Source organism: Argopecten irradians, chromosome 3 (genome assembly GCF_041381155.1).
Source record: "Argopecten irradians isolate NY chromosome 3, Ai_NY, whole genome shotgun sequence".
Lineage (NCBI taxonomy): Eukaryota > Metazoa > Mollusca > Bivalvia > Pectinida > Pectinidae > Argopecten > Argopecten irradians.
In genome coordinates this window covers 47,952,504-47,971,214 of record NC_091136.1, presented here as the reverse complement: position 1 = coordinate 47,971,214, position 18,711 = coordinate 47,952,504, and the positions used below count along the sequence as shown (strand labels likewise).

Here is an 18,711-nt window from a genome sequence, read left to right as displayed (position 1 = left end):
CTAGTTATGACAGAGGTCCTGACCTAGTGATGACCTCACTTCCATGACCTAGTTATGACATAGAGATCCTGACCTAGTGATGACCTCACATCCATGACCTAGTTATGACATAGAGATCCTGACCTAGTAATGACCTCACATCCATGATCTAGTTATGACATAGAGATCCTGACCTAGTGATGACCGCACATTCATGACCTAGTTATGACATAGAGATCCTGACCTAGTGATGACCTCACATCAATGACCTAGTTATGGCATAGAGATCCTTACATAGTGATGACCTCACTTCCATGACCTAGTTGTGACATAGAGATCCTGACCTGGTGATGACGTCACATCCATGACCTAGTTTTGACAGAGGTCCTGACCTAGTGATGACCTCACTTCCATGACCTAGTTATGACATAGAGATCCTGACCTGGTGATGACCTCACATCCATGACCTAGTTGTGACAAAGAGATCCTGACCTAGTGATGACCGCACATCCATGACCTAATTATGACTTAGAGATCCTGAACTAGTGATGACTTCACATCCATGACCAAGTTATGACATAGAGGTCCTGACCTAGTAATGACCTCACATCCATGACCTAGTTATGACATAGAGATCCTGACCTAGTGATGACCTCACATCCTTGACCTAGTTGTGACATAGAGATCCTGACATAGTGATGACTTAGTTATGACATAGAGATCCTGACCTAGTGATGACCTCACATCCTTGACCTAGTTATGACATGGAGATCCTGACCTAGTGATGACCCCACATCCATGACCTAGTTATGGCATAGAGATCCTGACCTAACGATGACCTCACATTCATGAACTAGTTATGACATAGAGATCCTGACCAAGCATGACCGCACATCCATGACCTATTTATGACATAGAGATCCTGACATAGAGATCCTGACCTAGTGACGACCTTACATCCATAACCTAGTTATGGCATAAAGATCCTGACCTAGTGAAGACCTCACTTCCATGACCTAGTTATGACATAGAGATCCTGACCTAGTGATGACCTCACTTCCGTGACCTAGTTATGACATAGAGGTCCTGACCTAGTGATGACCTCATATCTATGACCTAGTTATGACATAGAGATCCTGACCTAGTGATGACCTCACTTCCATGACCTATTTATGACAAAGAGGTCCTGACCTAGTGATGACCTCACATCCATGACCTAATTATGACATAGAGATCCTGACCTAGTGATAAACTCACATCCATGACCTAGTTGTGACATAGAGATCCTGACCTAGTGATGACCTCACATCCGTGACCTAGTTATGTCATAGAGGTTCTGACCTAGTGATGACCTCACTTCCATGACCTAGTTAAGACATATAGATCCTGACCTAGTGATGACCTCACATCAATGACCTAGTTATGGCATAGAGATCCTTACATAGTGATGACCTCACTTCCATGACCTAGTTGTGACATAGAGATCCTGACCTGGTGATGACCTCACATCCATGACCTAGTTGTGACATAGAGATCCTGACCTGGTGATGACCTCACATCCATGACCTAGTTATGACAGAGGTCCTGACCTAGTGATGACCTCACTTCCATGACCTAGTTATGACATAGAGATCCTGACCTAGTGATGACCTCACATCCATGACCTAGTTGTGACAAAGAGATCCTGACCTAGTGATGACCGCACATCCATGACCTAATTATGACATAGAGATCCTGACCTAGTGATGACCTCACATCCATGACCTAGTTATGACATAGAGGTCCTGACCTAGTGATGACCTCACTTCCATGACCTAGTTGTGACATAGAGATCCTGACCTGGTGATGACCTCACATCCATGACCTAGTTATGACAGAGGTCCTGACCTAGTGATGACCTCACTTCCATGACCTAGTTATGACATAGAGATCCTGACCTAGTGATGACCTCACATCCATGACCTAGTTATGGCATAGAGATCCTGACCTAGTAATGACCTCACATCCATGATCTAGTTATGACATAGAGATCCTGACCTAGTGATGACCGCACATTCATGACCTAGTTATGACATAGAGATCCTGACCTAGTGATGACCTCACATCAATGACCTAGTTATGGCATAGAGATCCTTACATAGTGATGACCTCACTTCCATGACCTAGTTGTGACATAGAGATCCTGACCTGGTGATGACCTCACATCCATGACCTAGTTATGACAGAGGTCCTGACCTAGTGATGTCCTCACTTCCATGACCTAGTTATGACATAGAGATCCTGACCTAGTGATGACCTCACATCCATGACCTAGTTGTGACAAAGAGATCCTGACCTAGTGATGACCGCACATCCATGACCTAATTATGACATAGAGATCCTGAACTAGTGATGACTTCACAGCCATGACCAAGTTATGACATAGAGGTCCTGACCTAGTAATGACCTCACATCCATGACCTAGTTATGACATAGAGATCCTGACCTAGTGATGACCTCACATCCTTGACCTAGTTGTGACATAGAGATCCTGACCTAGTGATGACTTAGTTATGACATAGAGATCCTGACCTAGTGATGACCTCACATCCTTGACCTAGTTATGACATGGAGATCCTGACCTAGTGATGACCCCACATCCATAACCTAGTTATGGCATAGAGATCCTGACCTAACGATGACCTCACATTCATGAACTAGTTATGACATAGAGATCCTGACCAAGCATGACCGCACATCCATGACCTATTTATGACATAGAGATCCTGACATAGAGATCCTGACCTAGTGACGACCTTACATCCATAACCTAGTTATGGCATAAAGATCCTGACCTAGTGAAGACCTCACTTCCATGACCTAGTTATGACATAGAGATCCTGACCTAGTGATGACCTCACTTCCGTGACCTAGTTATTACATAGAGGTCCTGAACTAGTGATGACCTCATATCCATGACCTAGTTATGGCATAGAGATCCTGACATTAGTGATGACCTCACATCCATGATCTAGTTTTGACATAGAGATCCTGACCTAGTGATGACCTCACTTCCGTGACCTAGTTATGACATATAGGTCCTGACCTAGTGATGACCTCATATCCATGACCTAGTTATGGCATAGAGATCCTGACCTAACGATGACCTCACAGCCATGAACTAGTTATGACATAGAGATCCTGACCAAGCATGACCGCATATCCATGACCTAGTTATGACATAGAGATCCTGACCTAGTGACGACCTCACATCCATGACCTAGTTATGGCATAAAGATCCTGACCTAGTGAAGACCTCACTTCCATGACCTAGTTATGACATAGAGATCTTGACCTAGTGATGACCTCACTTCCGTGACCTAGTTATGACATAGAGGTCCTGACCTAGTGATGACCTCATATCCATGACCTAGTTATGACATAGAGATCCTGACCTAGTGATGACCTCACTTCCATGACCTAGTTATGACAAAGAGGTCCTGACCTAGTGATGACCTCACATCCATGACCTAATTATGACATAGAGATCCTGACATAGTGATAAACTCACATCCATGACCTAGTTGTGACATAGAGATCCTGACCTAGTGATGACCTCACATCCATGACCTAGTTATGTCATAGAGGTCCTGACCTAGTGATGACCTCACTTCCATGACCTAGTTAAGACATAGAGATCCTGACCTGGTGATGACCTCACATCCATGACCTAGTTATGACAGAGGTCCTGACCTAGTGATGACCTCACTTCCATGACCTAGTTAAGACATAGAGATCCTGACCTAGTGATGACCTCACATCCATGACCTAGTTGTGACAAAGAGATCCTGACCTAGTGATGATCGCACATCCATGACCTAATTATGACATAGAGATCCTGACCTAGTGATGACCTCACATCCATGACCTAGTTATGACATAGAGGTCCTGACCTAGTGATGACCTCACTTCCATGACCTTGTTAAGACATAGAGATCCTGACCTAGTGATGACCTCACATCCATGACCTAGTTATGGCATAGAGATCCTTACATAGTGATGACCTCACTTCCATGACCTAGTTGTGACATAGATATCCTGACCTGGTGATGACCTCACATCCATGACCTAGTTATGACAGAGGTCCTGACCTAGTGATGACCTCACTTCCATGACCTAGTTATGACATAGAGATCCTGACCTAGTGATGACCTCACATCCATGACCTAGTTATGGCATAGAGATCCTGACCTAGTAATGACCTCACATCCATGATCTAGTTATGACATAGAGATCCTGACCTAGTGATGACCACACATTCATGACCTAGTTATGACATAGAGATCCTGACCTAGTAATGACCTCATATCCAAGACCTAGTTATGTGATAGAGATCCTGACCTAGTGATGACCTCACATCCATGACCTAGTTGTGACATAGAGATCCTGACCTAGTGATGACCTCACATACATGACCTAGTTATGACATAGAGATCCTGACCTAGTAATGACCTCACATCCATGACCTATTTATGACATAGAGATCCTGACCTAGTGATGACCTCACATACATGACCTAGTTATGACATAGAGATCCTGACCTAGTGATGACCTCACATACATGACCTAGTTATGACATAGAGATCCTGACCTAGTGATGACCTCACATGCATGACCTAGTTATGACATAGACCTACTAGCCATAACCTAATAAAGTTGCCGTAATTTTTATAAAGGTGTGACCAATAAGACATGACCTATATACATGTAGCTAGTTATAATGCTGTAATCTTGTGATAACCTATACCCATGATCTAATTATGGGTAGAGATCCATAACTAGTAATGACCCAGTTATGACATTGGTTCAGTGGTAATTTGACCATGACCTAGTTATAATATGATTTTGATGAAAGAATGATATCAACCTCCCCCCTCAGAAGAGTCTCCTTACTCTGTGTATATTACCACTGCCTGTGACAGCAGTACTTCAGTGCTAGATATCAGTACAGAGTACATGTGCCTAGCTATATACACTTATCAGACATGTGTTGTTAGAGACTCCTGACTCAGCGGTCCAGCCTGTCAGACAATTAATTTGACATTTTTATTAGTTAAATAGAGTTATTCAACTGAGATAAACTCTCACTAATCACCCAGTACATCACACTTACATGGACCAAATTACAGTGATTGTATAGTTATCTATAGCCCATCACAATTTAGTGTAATCATAAAATTTTAGCCTATTTGCATGAATATCCATATTATTTAGGGACTATTTTAGTAATTGTATTTCAAAATTAGAAATAGAGTAGTCTCAAAACAATCTCCATAGTACTATTTTTACAGTATATGATATCTTTAGGTAACAGGAAACACGGTCATGTATATTATTCAGACCTTAAATGAGCAAAACTGTTGACTACATTACTATAGCCATATAACACCATCCGACCATCTTGATTAATTACCTGCCCATACTGCTTAGTCCAATGTTAACTTTAATTACAATACCGGAGGGGGGGGGGGGTATACCTTTAAAGAGACAAGGAAATGTTGTTTTGACAGTTAACTTTTCATGTAATATACCGTATTTGACCCAATAAGCGCCCAAGGCATATAAAAATGGAAAATGAAAAGGTGCTTAATAAGATGAAATTATTGCAAACCTACCCAGTATACAGTTTCGATAGTTTCGGTCCAATGCCTGGGCTGTTTAATTGAGGCCTCAAACAGGGGAGGGGCGCTTATAGTGACATGTGCTCTTATTTGATTAAATACAGTAACTTAAATTTCACCTGTTCTGGGAGCGATTTTCTGGATCGCCTGCGGCACCTCCATCCCCCACAAACAGGTATAGGTAGTTATCATCACCAAACAGGATCTGGAATTCAATCGTGATAATTGTTAATATCATCGTGACAAAGTTAACTAAACTTTATCAACAAATAGTACCAAGGAGTTCAGAATGTATTAATTTCAAAATAGCCGTCAAATGGGCCATTTCTTAAAATCCCAGTATAAAAAAATCTGCTAAAAACAGAGATGTAATTTTTTGACAAAATTTGCAACTGGAAACTTGCTACAGATATTGATAAATTGTATTTAAAAATCTCATAACTTCTTTGATCTTTGTTGAAACCAGACTTCAACGGGACTTAAACCTACAAGACAGGAAAAATTAATGTTACTTATGTAAATAACATTCTGTCGTAAAATAAATCCCTCTACATGTATATCACTTGTGCATTACGTTGTATCAAAGGTGTATCAATCTTTACAAAGCCATGGTCACAATCTGCCGTACTTGCATATGTACGTACTGTCTACATAACAGGTTATGTTATGATATTTGCAGTAATTTATAACAGGATATAAAATGTATGTACAATAGAAAAAATACAATACAACATGCCTGATGCTAAACTGGCCACCAGACTCAATGTTCTTGATAAAACTTTCTCAGCAAAGATTCTCTCCCCTTAGTTTAAAACAGAATCAAAATAATTGAGCCAAATCTTGGTGATGTTTTTAATATTCTAAAGACTGGTGGCCACGTCTAGCCTAATGCTAGTGCTGCTGAAAGGCACTGAGACAGGGTCGAAACTGTAGACAATTACTTAAGTATCCATGAATTGGTAATGTTTGTGTGTGTTTATTCCATGTTAATGTTTATAATGCCTAATGTTAATTGCAAAATACTCAATGTGAAATTTGTAATGCTAGCTATTTGGTCCCCTTTTTATCTTCTAAGGTAGGCCTAGCACAACAAATGGTGGAGTTTTATCAGATAATCTGAGATACTTTAATTTATCCTCACATAGGCAAGATGTTTATGAAGATCAAATGAAATCCTTATAAGTAACACGATAGGGAGCCCCCAGGTTTTCTGGGTCAGCAACAGATGAAACAGGAGCAGAGAACAGTACTTGACTGCTGTCAAATTTAACTCAATTAGATTTGTCTGCAAGCTTTCAGTAAACAGTCAATGAAATTTTCATTATCTGGCAGAATTAGGGGTAAAAACCACCAATGCTGCTACCCATTACTGAGGCAGAATGATGAAATGTTAAAGTTAGATTTCGTTCAGTTTGGATTAATCTAGGGTCCTGGCCCTCTTACTGAGGATTAAAGCACAAAAACAGAAATTAAAGATATTTACTACATTTAGTTGTGAAGCATCCTTAACCTTACCTGACCTTCAACAGCAACTTAAGGAAACTTCATCATTTTCAAGTTTTATATCATGATTGCTCTGCTTCCATTTTTTCATTACGGTAAATGAAATGGAAAACTTCGGAAAACTTTATTAATGAAAATTAATTCTAGTTCATGCAAAGTATCTTTAAATTAGCAATCATTGAAGTTTATCTATAACCAGGATGTATAACCCTGACAACACTTATCAAGAAGTGGTTGTTTAAGTTTATCTATAACCAGGATGTATAACCCTGACAACACTTATCAAGAAGTGGTTGTTTTGGGTTAACCTCTTCAAAGTAACCAACCAGTTACTCAAGTGATTATCTGATAACTCCCAAATCCTTCATCATCCTTAAACCTCTAATTAGAATTAACACTGGCTTACGCCCAAAGGGTAACATCTCTTTTGGACTAAAATAGACATCTGTGAGGGGTACATGTGATGTTTTTTTTAAAGATTTGAAGATTTTTCCTTAAACATTTCTTATGAATGCAATTACAGTGGTAGCTCTATTCCTTCCAGATAAGACTGGGGTGGAAGAAATATAGCATCAGTTAATTTTCCTCATGATCAATCAATGTAGCTAATTAACTTATCATGTAATTAATTTCATCAGGTCAAAATGTACATTTTTATAAAGGTAATTGATGTGTTCCATTAAAGAAGAAATGGATCACAATAAAGAGCTTTTAGCATTATGCCCATCGTCGGAGACCCACGTGTGATCACACTACACTACGCTACACCTATCATCCGTGGGCAAACTCATCGTAAAATCCTCGTAGAATATGCTAATTCACATACTAGAATTGACCAATTAGAATACTCGATATAAAGTTCGGAACTCTTCAGAATGAAGGCTGGTTTATTAGCTTGAAGATAAACAAAAAAACCTAATAACATTAAGACTATTAGTATAAAACACTCATAAGATAATACCTATTTCTGCCCTAATAAAGCATGATATTATTACTGAAAATACCTAATAAAGTCCTATACTGCTATGCACAAAGCTAACAACACTTTTATTCATAGTTTACCTGGCACATACACACACGTGCATACACCGCTTGTGCGCTCACAGTATCGCGTACCCAAACATTCGCCAGGTACAAGTGTTGGCCATCCTTGTTGTGCTGCCGCATACTGTAAAATAAGGTTTACTCTGATTGGATGAAATCCCATCGCAAAAACATACTGGAACCAATCAAATTCTTCATGCATATAAATTACCTACGAGGATTTTACGATGAGTTTGCCCACGGGTGATAAGTGTAGCGTAGTGTAGTGCGTTCACCCGTGGGTCTCCAACGATGCATTATGCCATGATGTTGGTCAAATCAAGCGAAATTATAACATTTCATACTGTTATACATAAATGATACACAAAATTTATCTCTGGAATAAAATCAGTTTTTGAAAATGGTTGATTTTGTAGGAAAGTTGGAGTCTCCAGAGAAAAGCTTTCAACCCACAGTTAGTAACTAAAGGGTGTTCTATGTTGGCTTCAAACTTGTTACCTAGAAGTAGAGGGCTATATTATATCAACCCACTCAACCAAAAAGCACCCATTAAATATGAAATAGGACATCAGAGCAAGTGATCTCTATCAACTCACTAGGGTTGCATTTTTATCAATTTATGCACATTGTTTGCTTTGAATCTTATCCTATCAGTAAAACCTATATCAAACATTTGCCAGCAGCAGCAGCTGATACCAATAACATAAGGGTGGATAACTACATCAGTCATAGTGCTTTAATTACCAACAAAGGAAACACTGTGTAAAAATATATTATTACCATTACTGATACCAGAAATCAGAAAAGAGAACAAGTTAAAACAATATCTATTGAAAACGAAAAGGTAAACTACTCACAATGTTGTCCTTATCCAATGTTCAATACATTGTAGATGACTGTAACTACAAATCCCATGTCAGATTGTTTAGGTCAATGAATTTAACCTTTAACCTTGACCGATGACCACCAAGGGCAATAATGACATTTTATAATAATAATAAATGTAATAATAATTTCAACAATTACAGGCTAATCAGTTTTCAGCCTTCATTTGCTGGCTTCAACCATGGTCAAAGACCACAATATGCAGATGACCTTGAAACCGTTGACCTTGACAAAAGACCACGAAAGCAGATGCCCTGAATGCATTTTATTCTGTAAAAATCCTTGAAGATTGATCTTTGACCATTTCACCTTACTAGTTGCAGCAAAATAGATCCATTTAGAAATATATTGTAATTTGTAAAATGTGTTTTACAAATGTTGACTGGCTAGTGACTGATTCAGTGATTGGCTAAGTAATTGACCTTTGTACCTTAGAATACAGTTAGAGACTTGCATAACCACAAACATCAGAGATATTTTTATTTTAAAATTGACAATGACAAGAGAAGGTATTATGGGATTTAAGTAATGTCGACAGGGTTTACCTACACCAGAACTGTAAGTTACATTAAAAGAACTGTAAGTTACATTAAAAGCTAAAGTAAATTACAATTACACTGAAATAACCTTTTTAAGTCAGGTTTTGTGGTTTATCTGTAGACATGGCAATAGCCCAGATTAATCCATTTAATGCTAAGTCAGTAGAAATCAAATACACTCAAATACACTTTCTGTTAGACCATCAATACAAACACTAGTCTTGGTGTCTTGTATGAATTTACTAAGTATTTTTTTTTAATTTAGTAGAGATAGCAAATACATATGAATAAAAACCTTTATTCACATAAATGCCCATCACTGTGAATATTGATAGTTCTTTATACATTTAGTATACAATTTATACCAGAAGAGATGCTGAACTACTTATATTAAATCCTTTTTAAAGTTTACTGCAGTTTTATGAACAAAATAAAGTTCTCCTTTTTGTGAATGTAGAATCCAGCACTCTAAGTATCTGGATATATAATACCTATGATATTACAGTGTTATCAGTTATCTTACGAAGATCCTCTGAATCAATAATTCAATAAAAATATTCTGAATTCTCAAAACATATCTTAAAAGAAGAATTTTGTTATGGTAATGACAAACATTTACTGACTTTACATCTTAATCTGTGTAAGAACATTAAAAGTAGGATAAAAACAGCTCCAATTGACCCCCTACTAATGTTACACCTTCGACCTAAACTACCCTTGTGTTATAGACTCTCAGCATCAGTAACATAACCATTCTGGGTTAATTTGTAGTCTTGAATTGATGTAGATATGACTTTTTATCAAAGCAAACTACATCCGATTTTAATGAGCTTCCAACATATACCTGAAAAGACAGCCATGGCTGACCATGATAAGCTGTATTCCTATCTTGGGGTCATCTGTATGTCCTTGTGAGATCTCCATGAAAACGCCAATAAAAAACAAATATCTCGAGTTTATTACTAATTATAAATAAGTATATCAATCACCTCTGAGAATATTGTGGATTTTATCATGATATACCCCTCTCAGCTGGCCCAAAAGGAAGGGAAGTAACTCTGTCTTATCTTCTAATGAAATCAACCAAATATGCTACTCATTGAGATATCATTGCTGTTCAATGATTATGTTTGAGGTCAATGTAAACAGTCAGAATAGTGTAAAAAAGATTTAGGATGTAAAGTCTGGCAAAGAATTAGTATCAAATATAACTTCCTGAGAACAATTATAATTGTACATGTACATGATGCGGGGAACAGATATGATTAAGTTGTGTAAGGTAAGTGTCACTCTTGAAGGCTTCGTCATGGTGAAGTTGGATGTCGCCAGGTGTCCTTAACTCATGCCTCCAGGACGCTGATCTGATTGACTTTGTGGTTGACCTCTGTTTAGTGTAGAGTAGTCTTGTCATACTGACCAGGTGATTCATACCCAAAACATCAGTCACTTCTTTTTCATTCACTTTTCCATTAGAAAATGACCTAGCAGAACTCTGTATGTACAATTCTAAATAACTGGGTCATATTACAATCAGTTATCACACAAGAAAAGAAAGTCAGATAAAGGTACCAATAGCCCAGAAATTTTAGTTTGTTAGAATGTATTAATTTAATTTTGATTCAGTCTTATTACCTCACTTGAATGCATATCTTTAGTTATTCTGTTATCCTAGTTGCATAATACAGAGTTGTCTGCCCATACCCGGAGATATTTATTGTATAACTACAGAATCAAAAGCCTGTTGGTTTGAGTACTAAAATGATCTCAGTTATCATTATTCACCACCAAGCTCAAGTGTAAAGTTAACATGGACCATTTGTCTGGGTATGATAAACTGTAATTTCTGTATTTGAAAAAGGGGAGGGGCTGGGGGCACTGAATTGTAGAGAACCATTAGTCTATCACAGTAAATATGCATTTTTATGTTGTGATTCACATAATGAATATGTGAAAGATTCTGAAGTTTATTTGAGCATTGATAGCACTTCATGGAATTTACCTCTGTCCAGTTTGCATTCATATTGGCTATGAATCAGAATGCCAACTGAAAGATAATCAAAGCTTATACTTACATTTGATAATAATTTCATGATAAAATCCAGAGAGATTATGCATCTATAACGAATAAAGAGCTCATTATCGTCAAAGACGTAACAGCCATTTGAAAAGCCATCTTCCGTCGCTGGCACGATAAATGTGACGTCACAATGATAATGACATCATAAGTGGATGGCTGTTCATAGACTGATGAATGCTAAATATACATGTGTCATAACATAAAATTCATGTAATAGAGGATACAACGTCAAAGTTATAGGCATCACAGAGTTATAAAACATTGCTTAATCTATGGAATGGGGGCGTTTATAGAACTTCAACTCTAAAATAGTCTAAATATTAGTGATTCAAGCAATATTATATCTAGTAAGGAAATTAAAAAAAATCAGCAAAATCTGCCTCAGTAACCACCTCATCTGTTTTCTCTTATTTTTTCTATATTTTGACTTGAGTGTAAGAATCACTTTACCATGAAGATCATTTTCTCTGTCCTTTGAGTGGACTTGATACATATAGGTATCATTGTATAATGCTTTTTGACTTGCTTGAATGAACTTCTGAGAGCAAAATCAATGTGGAGATTGGGTACTGATATTACTTTACTTATCTCCCGAGTGGAACAATAAAATACCAGCTGGAAGGAGACTGATATTTAACAAATCTACATAACCATCCAGTCAAGGAAGACAGGTATAACACTGTCAAAATAACATGTATTTTGTTTGCTGGAAAGTGAGTGTCCTAAAACAATAATAAAACAGATGTAGTGTTTCAGACTTCTCTCCGTGATAGAGCCTCGTTTGTTTTCCTGCTCAAGCTGGATGTCTTTAACTAACCTTTATCATTACCAGACCTTGAAAGACGGCTGTCACTGATACAAGTCTATTAACACATATTTTGTAGATTGTCATTCAACACTCAGGGCTTTAGCATCTGCAGCTAGTTGACATTCTTCTGCCTGTGGAAGGCAGTGTGCACTCACATGGGATTGGTGCCAATGGGTACACACTTTATATCATACAGAATAGTGTTTAGAGGGACCTCAATACAATTGCTGACTCAACTGAAGAAACAACAGATCCACAGGCAGCCATTAATGGTCACCCAAGTTCTGACATATGTATTCATAATTGATAATTGATCTATTAGATTTCAAATTTAAAACATTGCTACCTGATGCCTCAGACACTTAAATACAATGTCATTTTACAGATTTTCGGTAGATTCCACTCACACCAGGCCTTCATTCTAACATTACTGCCCCAGAACAATGGCATCGACCTCCTGGTTATCAAAAAATCCACAACATTTTAACCTCTTTAACCTTGAAAGTTGGTGGTATATTACTTGTGTTACATTTGACCTTGGAAGTAGGTGAGATACTATTAGTTTAAAAGGACTATTAACTTAACACACTTAATGACAAGTCTTCCCAGTATGATTGAAAAGACGCCATATAACATATTTAGACTTGTGACCTTGAACAAGAGTAAAGGTTATTTAGATGGACACTCTTTGTAATTACTTACCTTCTATAGACCAAACTATATACTACTTTTTTATTGGTTACTGAGAAGTTAGTAAACAAATTTGACTATATAGCCAGAAAGAATAAAACAGCTCAATACCCATTCCTCAGGTTTGCCTGTTGTCAGTATAACGTGACCAGGTGGTTTGTGCTACCACAGGAGTTTGACGTTCTGTCATATATAGTATACATAAGTAAAAAATACCCTTATATACGATATAAAAACAGTATATAGGGGTATTTTTAGCAAAAAATACACAGTAATTTAGAGTACAACTCTCACTTTTACACGGAGACAGACAAGGCCTGAAATAACCGCAATCTTCCAAAACACTTACAAGACTGATAGTTATTCAAAAGCATAATAAAAAGCAACATATTCCTCCGATTCGATCTTTGAAGAAGTTGAATTCATTCATATTTCAACACATTTGACACTTCTTCATCTTACCATGTCACTGACTTTACAGTTTGAGTGTGGTCTGCCCTTCTGTCAAACCACAGGTGTTCGTTTCTAATATAAACATAAGTATAATACTGGGTCAAGGTCTATAACTCGGCCGGCCATATAACACTACCCAATTTCAGAAAAAGTATGATTATTAACCAACCGTATAGGATATGATAATAGGAATACTCTCAATCGACAGCCAGATAATTTATCTTTAATTTGGTATATGATACAATATATATCATGCCGTATAAATGTCACTAGGTATCCAGAAACATCGGAAAACAGCCAGATTTCAACTGGTCGGACACTGTGGTGTCCTCCGATAAACACGCCAGGACTCTAATGCGTAGCTCAAAAACCACTGCATGTCAACACTTCAGCGTCATAAGAATGAAAGTTTGGTAGAAAACAAACTTACCGGTTAGTAAATCCATGGATAAATACCATCCATTTGCCTAACGTAGCCCTTTGAAATTTCCGATTGAAAAATTTATGTCTCTAGCCGCCATGTAAGTATGTGTGCAGTAGATTTGTTTTGTCGGCGTTGATTGGCTCTCGAAAATTAATTGACCAATCAACGCCGAGAAAACAAATGTACTATACACATATCAACATGACGGCTACTGGCTAGCGACATATTATCGTGAAAAAATGCCGATTTTTCTCTATTTTTTTCTAAACGTTGTATTTAAATTTAGATTTTTAGAGTTGTAAGTAATCTTTAGTTCACAACACTTCAAATGAATAAGCTTTAAGTGAATTTATATAATATTTTACAATAAACACAGCCCTTTGGAAAAAGTCGGTCAAATAGGTTTTCGTGTCATTTTACTGAACATATTATCGTGATTTTTTTCAAAAAAATATTAAAAATAGTTACGTGTGATGGAATAAATTAAATTTGGTATCAACATAAAGATAAACATTTGAACTAATTTAAAAAAAAATAATTGATGTAAAAACTGCGTTGCAAAAGAGAGAAATCGTGTATTGTTTATGACATGTCCAATCGTTAGATTACGCTGACACGGGAAATGAAGAGGTCGCCATTTACCGATCTATTTCTGGTAAAATGACAAAAATTTCTCTCATGTTTGTATAGATTATTAGCATTCTGAATAAATTTTAAAGATATTTGAATGATTTCTGGTGGTGATTAATTATGTAAACAATAAAATAACAAATAAAATCGGCATTGTTTACTACCTTGTATTTTGTCGTCTGGTCAAAAGCGCTTGAATGACCCCGATCAGCGTTCTTTTCTAAAATTGAATTACCTCCCTTACACCTTTCGTTTATTTAGACTGGTTCCCTTCCCTTAGTTCTCTACTCTCCGCCAGGCTGCGCTCCGCTCACTAGGGACCGGTAGCGGGTAACCATGGATCTCAGTGAAGCGTACGCAAGGGAGGTAACTGAGGCGGGAACCAGTCTATCGTTTATTGAGGTAGCAGAAAACAGTAGATTTGGACAATCTATGAAATTAAGGCGCATGCCTTAGAAATATAGATATAGTCATTTAACTGTAAAAAATACCTGTACAAAAGTATATATATAATTAATCAGCACAACTTTTGCAATTACAATTTGATATTTTGATACAGATTTGGCCATATTCTGCGCTTATTCATGCATGTGAATACCATGGTAACAACAAAAAAATACCTGAAAAATTGCAAAATATCATGATTTTTAGCCCAAAATTGCAGAAAATTGTACTCAATTTTTTTCTTAAGACCAACCTTAAATTGAGCACTTCTATCACAATGGCAAAATAAGCCAATTTATTTCATAGGTCGATTAGGTGGATTTTTCAATATTTTTGCCTAAACCCGCGCCATGGATTTTCCTTCAAGTAAAGCTAGCATTTCCGGTCAAGACGCACTTCCGGAGGAGCCCAGAATTGTAATCTCTAACCCATTTTTGTTATGTTTATTTTTGAAAAAAAATGAAACTTATATCAAACCCTCCATATTGGATGTACCAATTTCAGAATATATTTTATTTTTAATTGTTTATGCATGGCTCAAAACAGGGGCTCCCCACTTAATAAAAATATAGACCGTGGCCAGGCTGTTCTTCTCTGGTTTGCTACCTGAACGCTGTTGTCTATCATCAGAGGAAGCAGACGATATATAAATCGGAACTATTATCTAAGAATAAAGCCGATATCATGCACCCCCCTGACTAATGTTGTACTTGGGAGGTAAGATTTACTGAAATTTGGTATTTTATGTTAAAAATTAAATTTTCTTCTAAATTTGACAAATATTGTTGGTAATTTTGGTAAGTGTCATCTTTCTAAACACAAAATCGTTTAAAAATCGCATTCGGTATGCCACGCCAATCAAAATCACGATAATATGTTCTTCACGATAATATGTCGCCAGCCAGTAGAGACACACATTTTTTCAATCGGAAATTTCAAAAGGCTGTATTGAGCAATGGATGGTATATAGATAAACACTAACATACCGATAAGTTTGTTTTTTACCAAACTTTAATTCCTATGAAGCTGAAATGTTGACATGCAGTGGTTTTTGAGCTACCCATTAGAGCCCTGGCGTGTTTATCGGAGGACACCACAGTGTCCGACCAGTTGAAATCTGGCTGTTTTCCGATGTTTCTGGATACCTAGTGACATTTATACGGCGTGATTTATATTGTATCATATACCAAATTAAAGATAAATTATCTGGCTGTCGATTGAGAGTATTTCTATTATCATATTCTATACGGTTGGATAATAATCATACTTTTTCTGAAATTGGGTAGTTTTATATGGCCGGCCGAGTTATAGACCTTGACCCAGTATTATACTTATACTTATATTAGAAACGAGCACCTGTGGTCAAACAGTATTAGAGGACAACTTGTGTAACCATGGCTGATGCTCATTGCAATTGCAAGGTCATGCACACATGGTATCCACTGTAACGATTGGAATTGTGTGGTAGGGTGTATTTTATTTTACAATGAACATGGCAAGATAAGACATTGTTGTACCCAACATACAATATTACAGGATCATAGTTAATAGATTAAATGTACCAACCTCGCCACCATTATGGTTCCAATATGGTTGGTTTATTGTCATCAGAACTCTTTCTGTTGTAGGGTCCGCCTTGTTCGGGTCACCTCCTGAAACTCTCATTTCACTGATCTTGGTGGCATGGTTACCATATCCAGAAACAATCCTTGTGGAGTAATAAAGATAAAACTTCTTATTTTGTTTGAATTGTGGATGGAAGGCCATTCCCAAGAAACCGCGTTCGTCGCCTTCGTTTCTTGTATTCATAACATCATTTCGTATATCTAGAAAGGGTTCGTGAAGTTTTGTACCATTTGGAAAATATATTTGAACCCGCCCAGTCACTTCTCCAACGAACAGGCGATTGGAGCCATCTCCAGCATGTCGTGCGAACACCGGGTTTCGGAGTCCAGAAGCTATTTCTTCCATACAAATACAACCTTTTGATGTTACCTGGACTATCGATATTTTCCTGTTTAAAATGTCATTGGTTTCCAAATCTGGAAAACAGTAGTCATTGTCGGATAGACTGATTTCCCGACAAAAGGTTTCTGCTCCTTGTGACACTCGCCGGAGAAGAGAGGCGTCATCAGTCATGTATTTGATAATGCCTGAACATTTAGCATGGAATTTTTTACAGTAACCATTGCACAGGCCGGGGAATGGTCTTGGAACCATCGAGTCCTCAGCGTCAAATATATGGGCGGCATAAGGTGAACATTTTAGACACATGAATTCCCTAAGATAGCCACCACATTCCCGCCACAAAGCAGAGGGCACATTGTTCCGAATGTCACCGTAATCCGACATCAACTGGCGGTCATCGTCTGCTGTACAGCAACCGAAAGTAGGGTACTTAGGACAAAATGTCAATGCAGAACCGGCCTGGAAGGGAGGCCGGAAGTCCAGGCACTGTGGATGGCCAGTAGTTAGCCTCAGGACACATACATTAATGATGAATACATAGCATAGTAAGTTAACAAGTTGGGAGGTCACATTAAACATCATAGTCCTCATACTGCTGAGCGTTGTTTCCAGGTTTCATTAAGGAAATAAACTATATCATGGCTGGACACATGGAGCACGGATAACAACAAAACACGTCTGCTAACAGCCGAGTGCCCTCGCTAACTCTGTCGTGTACGTATAAAACATCAGGCATAGTGATTCAGCATAAGCTGGTAAGGCCCAGAGCATACGATGACTTCCGAGGGACTACACATGGCATCGCACTTACACAACTAAGCTTTAACGATATTACTCGCATACAAATGCCACTTAGACATGTATTTATTAACTGTTTTGCTGTAGTAGCATCATACAATCATGAATGTAGAGCTGCAGTTATCTCGACTGCACAATTCCGAAATGCATGCTGTTGTATTTTTATAAACCATGTACCTACAGTGTACTTATAGCAGACGTCTTTGTACTATTGTGAACTTGTGTATTGAAATTAAATTGTTGATTTCTAAAGCTTGCTTTTACTTTACAGCAGAAATATTCTTTATTTTCACGGAGAAATCTTCGGCATGGTTACTTGGCGTCGAATTATTCATAGGGATCGGAGAATTAATTACAGTTTATATATAATGGACCCACCAGAGTACTCTAAGACCAGTTTTAGGGGTCCGGAGCAAAAATCGGTAAAGATCAAACTCTACATAGTAAAATTTAGATCCATAAAACGCCTGAAGTTGATCTTTCGGCACTCTTGTGGCTCCATAATTATATGATATGTAACTAATTATCGGATCTATGTGGAATTATTGTATAATAATACAGTAAATGGAGTTGTACAATATACATACTTATGCTACAAGTAGTTTGTCCTTTTGTTCATTTTCATGGTGGAAACGTTTTTAAAGATGCTCCACGCTGAGAGATTAATTTGTTTATATGTATTATGAGTTACACAACAATTTGCCGATGGTGTGAATCCGGTATGTTCAGTTGCATAATCGTATGACGACACTCACAATTATCATTTCTAAATGCAGGTAACTTTAAATCGAAAATTTACCGTGTTAAGA

General features: G+C 37.6%; 1 protein-coding gene across 2 annotated transcripts in view; it reads right to left on the bottom strand.

Moving 5' to 3' along the window:
- LOC138318872 (HHIP-like protein 2) overlaps nt 1-17,695 on the bottom strand; it is a 31,591-nt gene extending 13,896 nt beyond the window's left edge. For both annotated transcript variants that reach the window (XM_069261642.1, XM_069261643.1), the window contains exons 1-2: nt 16,703-17,695; nt 5,759-5,844 (exon numbers count right to left, since the gene is read on the bottom strand). In XM_069261642.1, coding sequence (XP_069117743.1) covers nt 5,759-5,844; nt 16,703-17,695 — 1,079 coding nt within the window. The remainder of the gene's footprint in view (nt 1-5,758; nt 5,845-16,702) is intronic.
- Nucleotides 17,696-18,711: the final 1,016 nt, after the last annotated feature.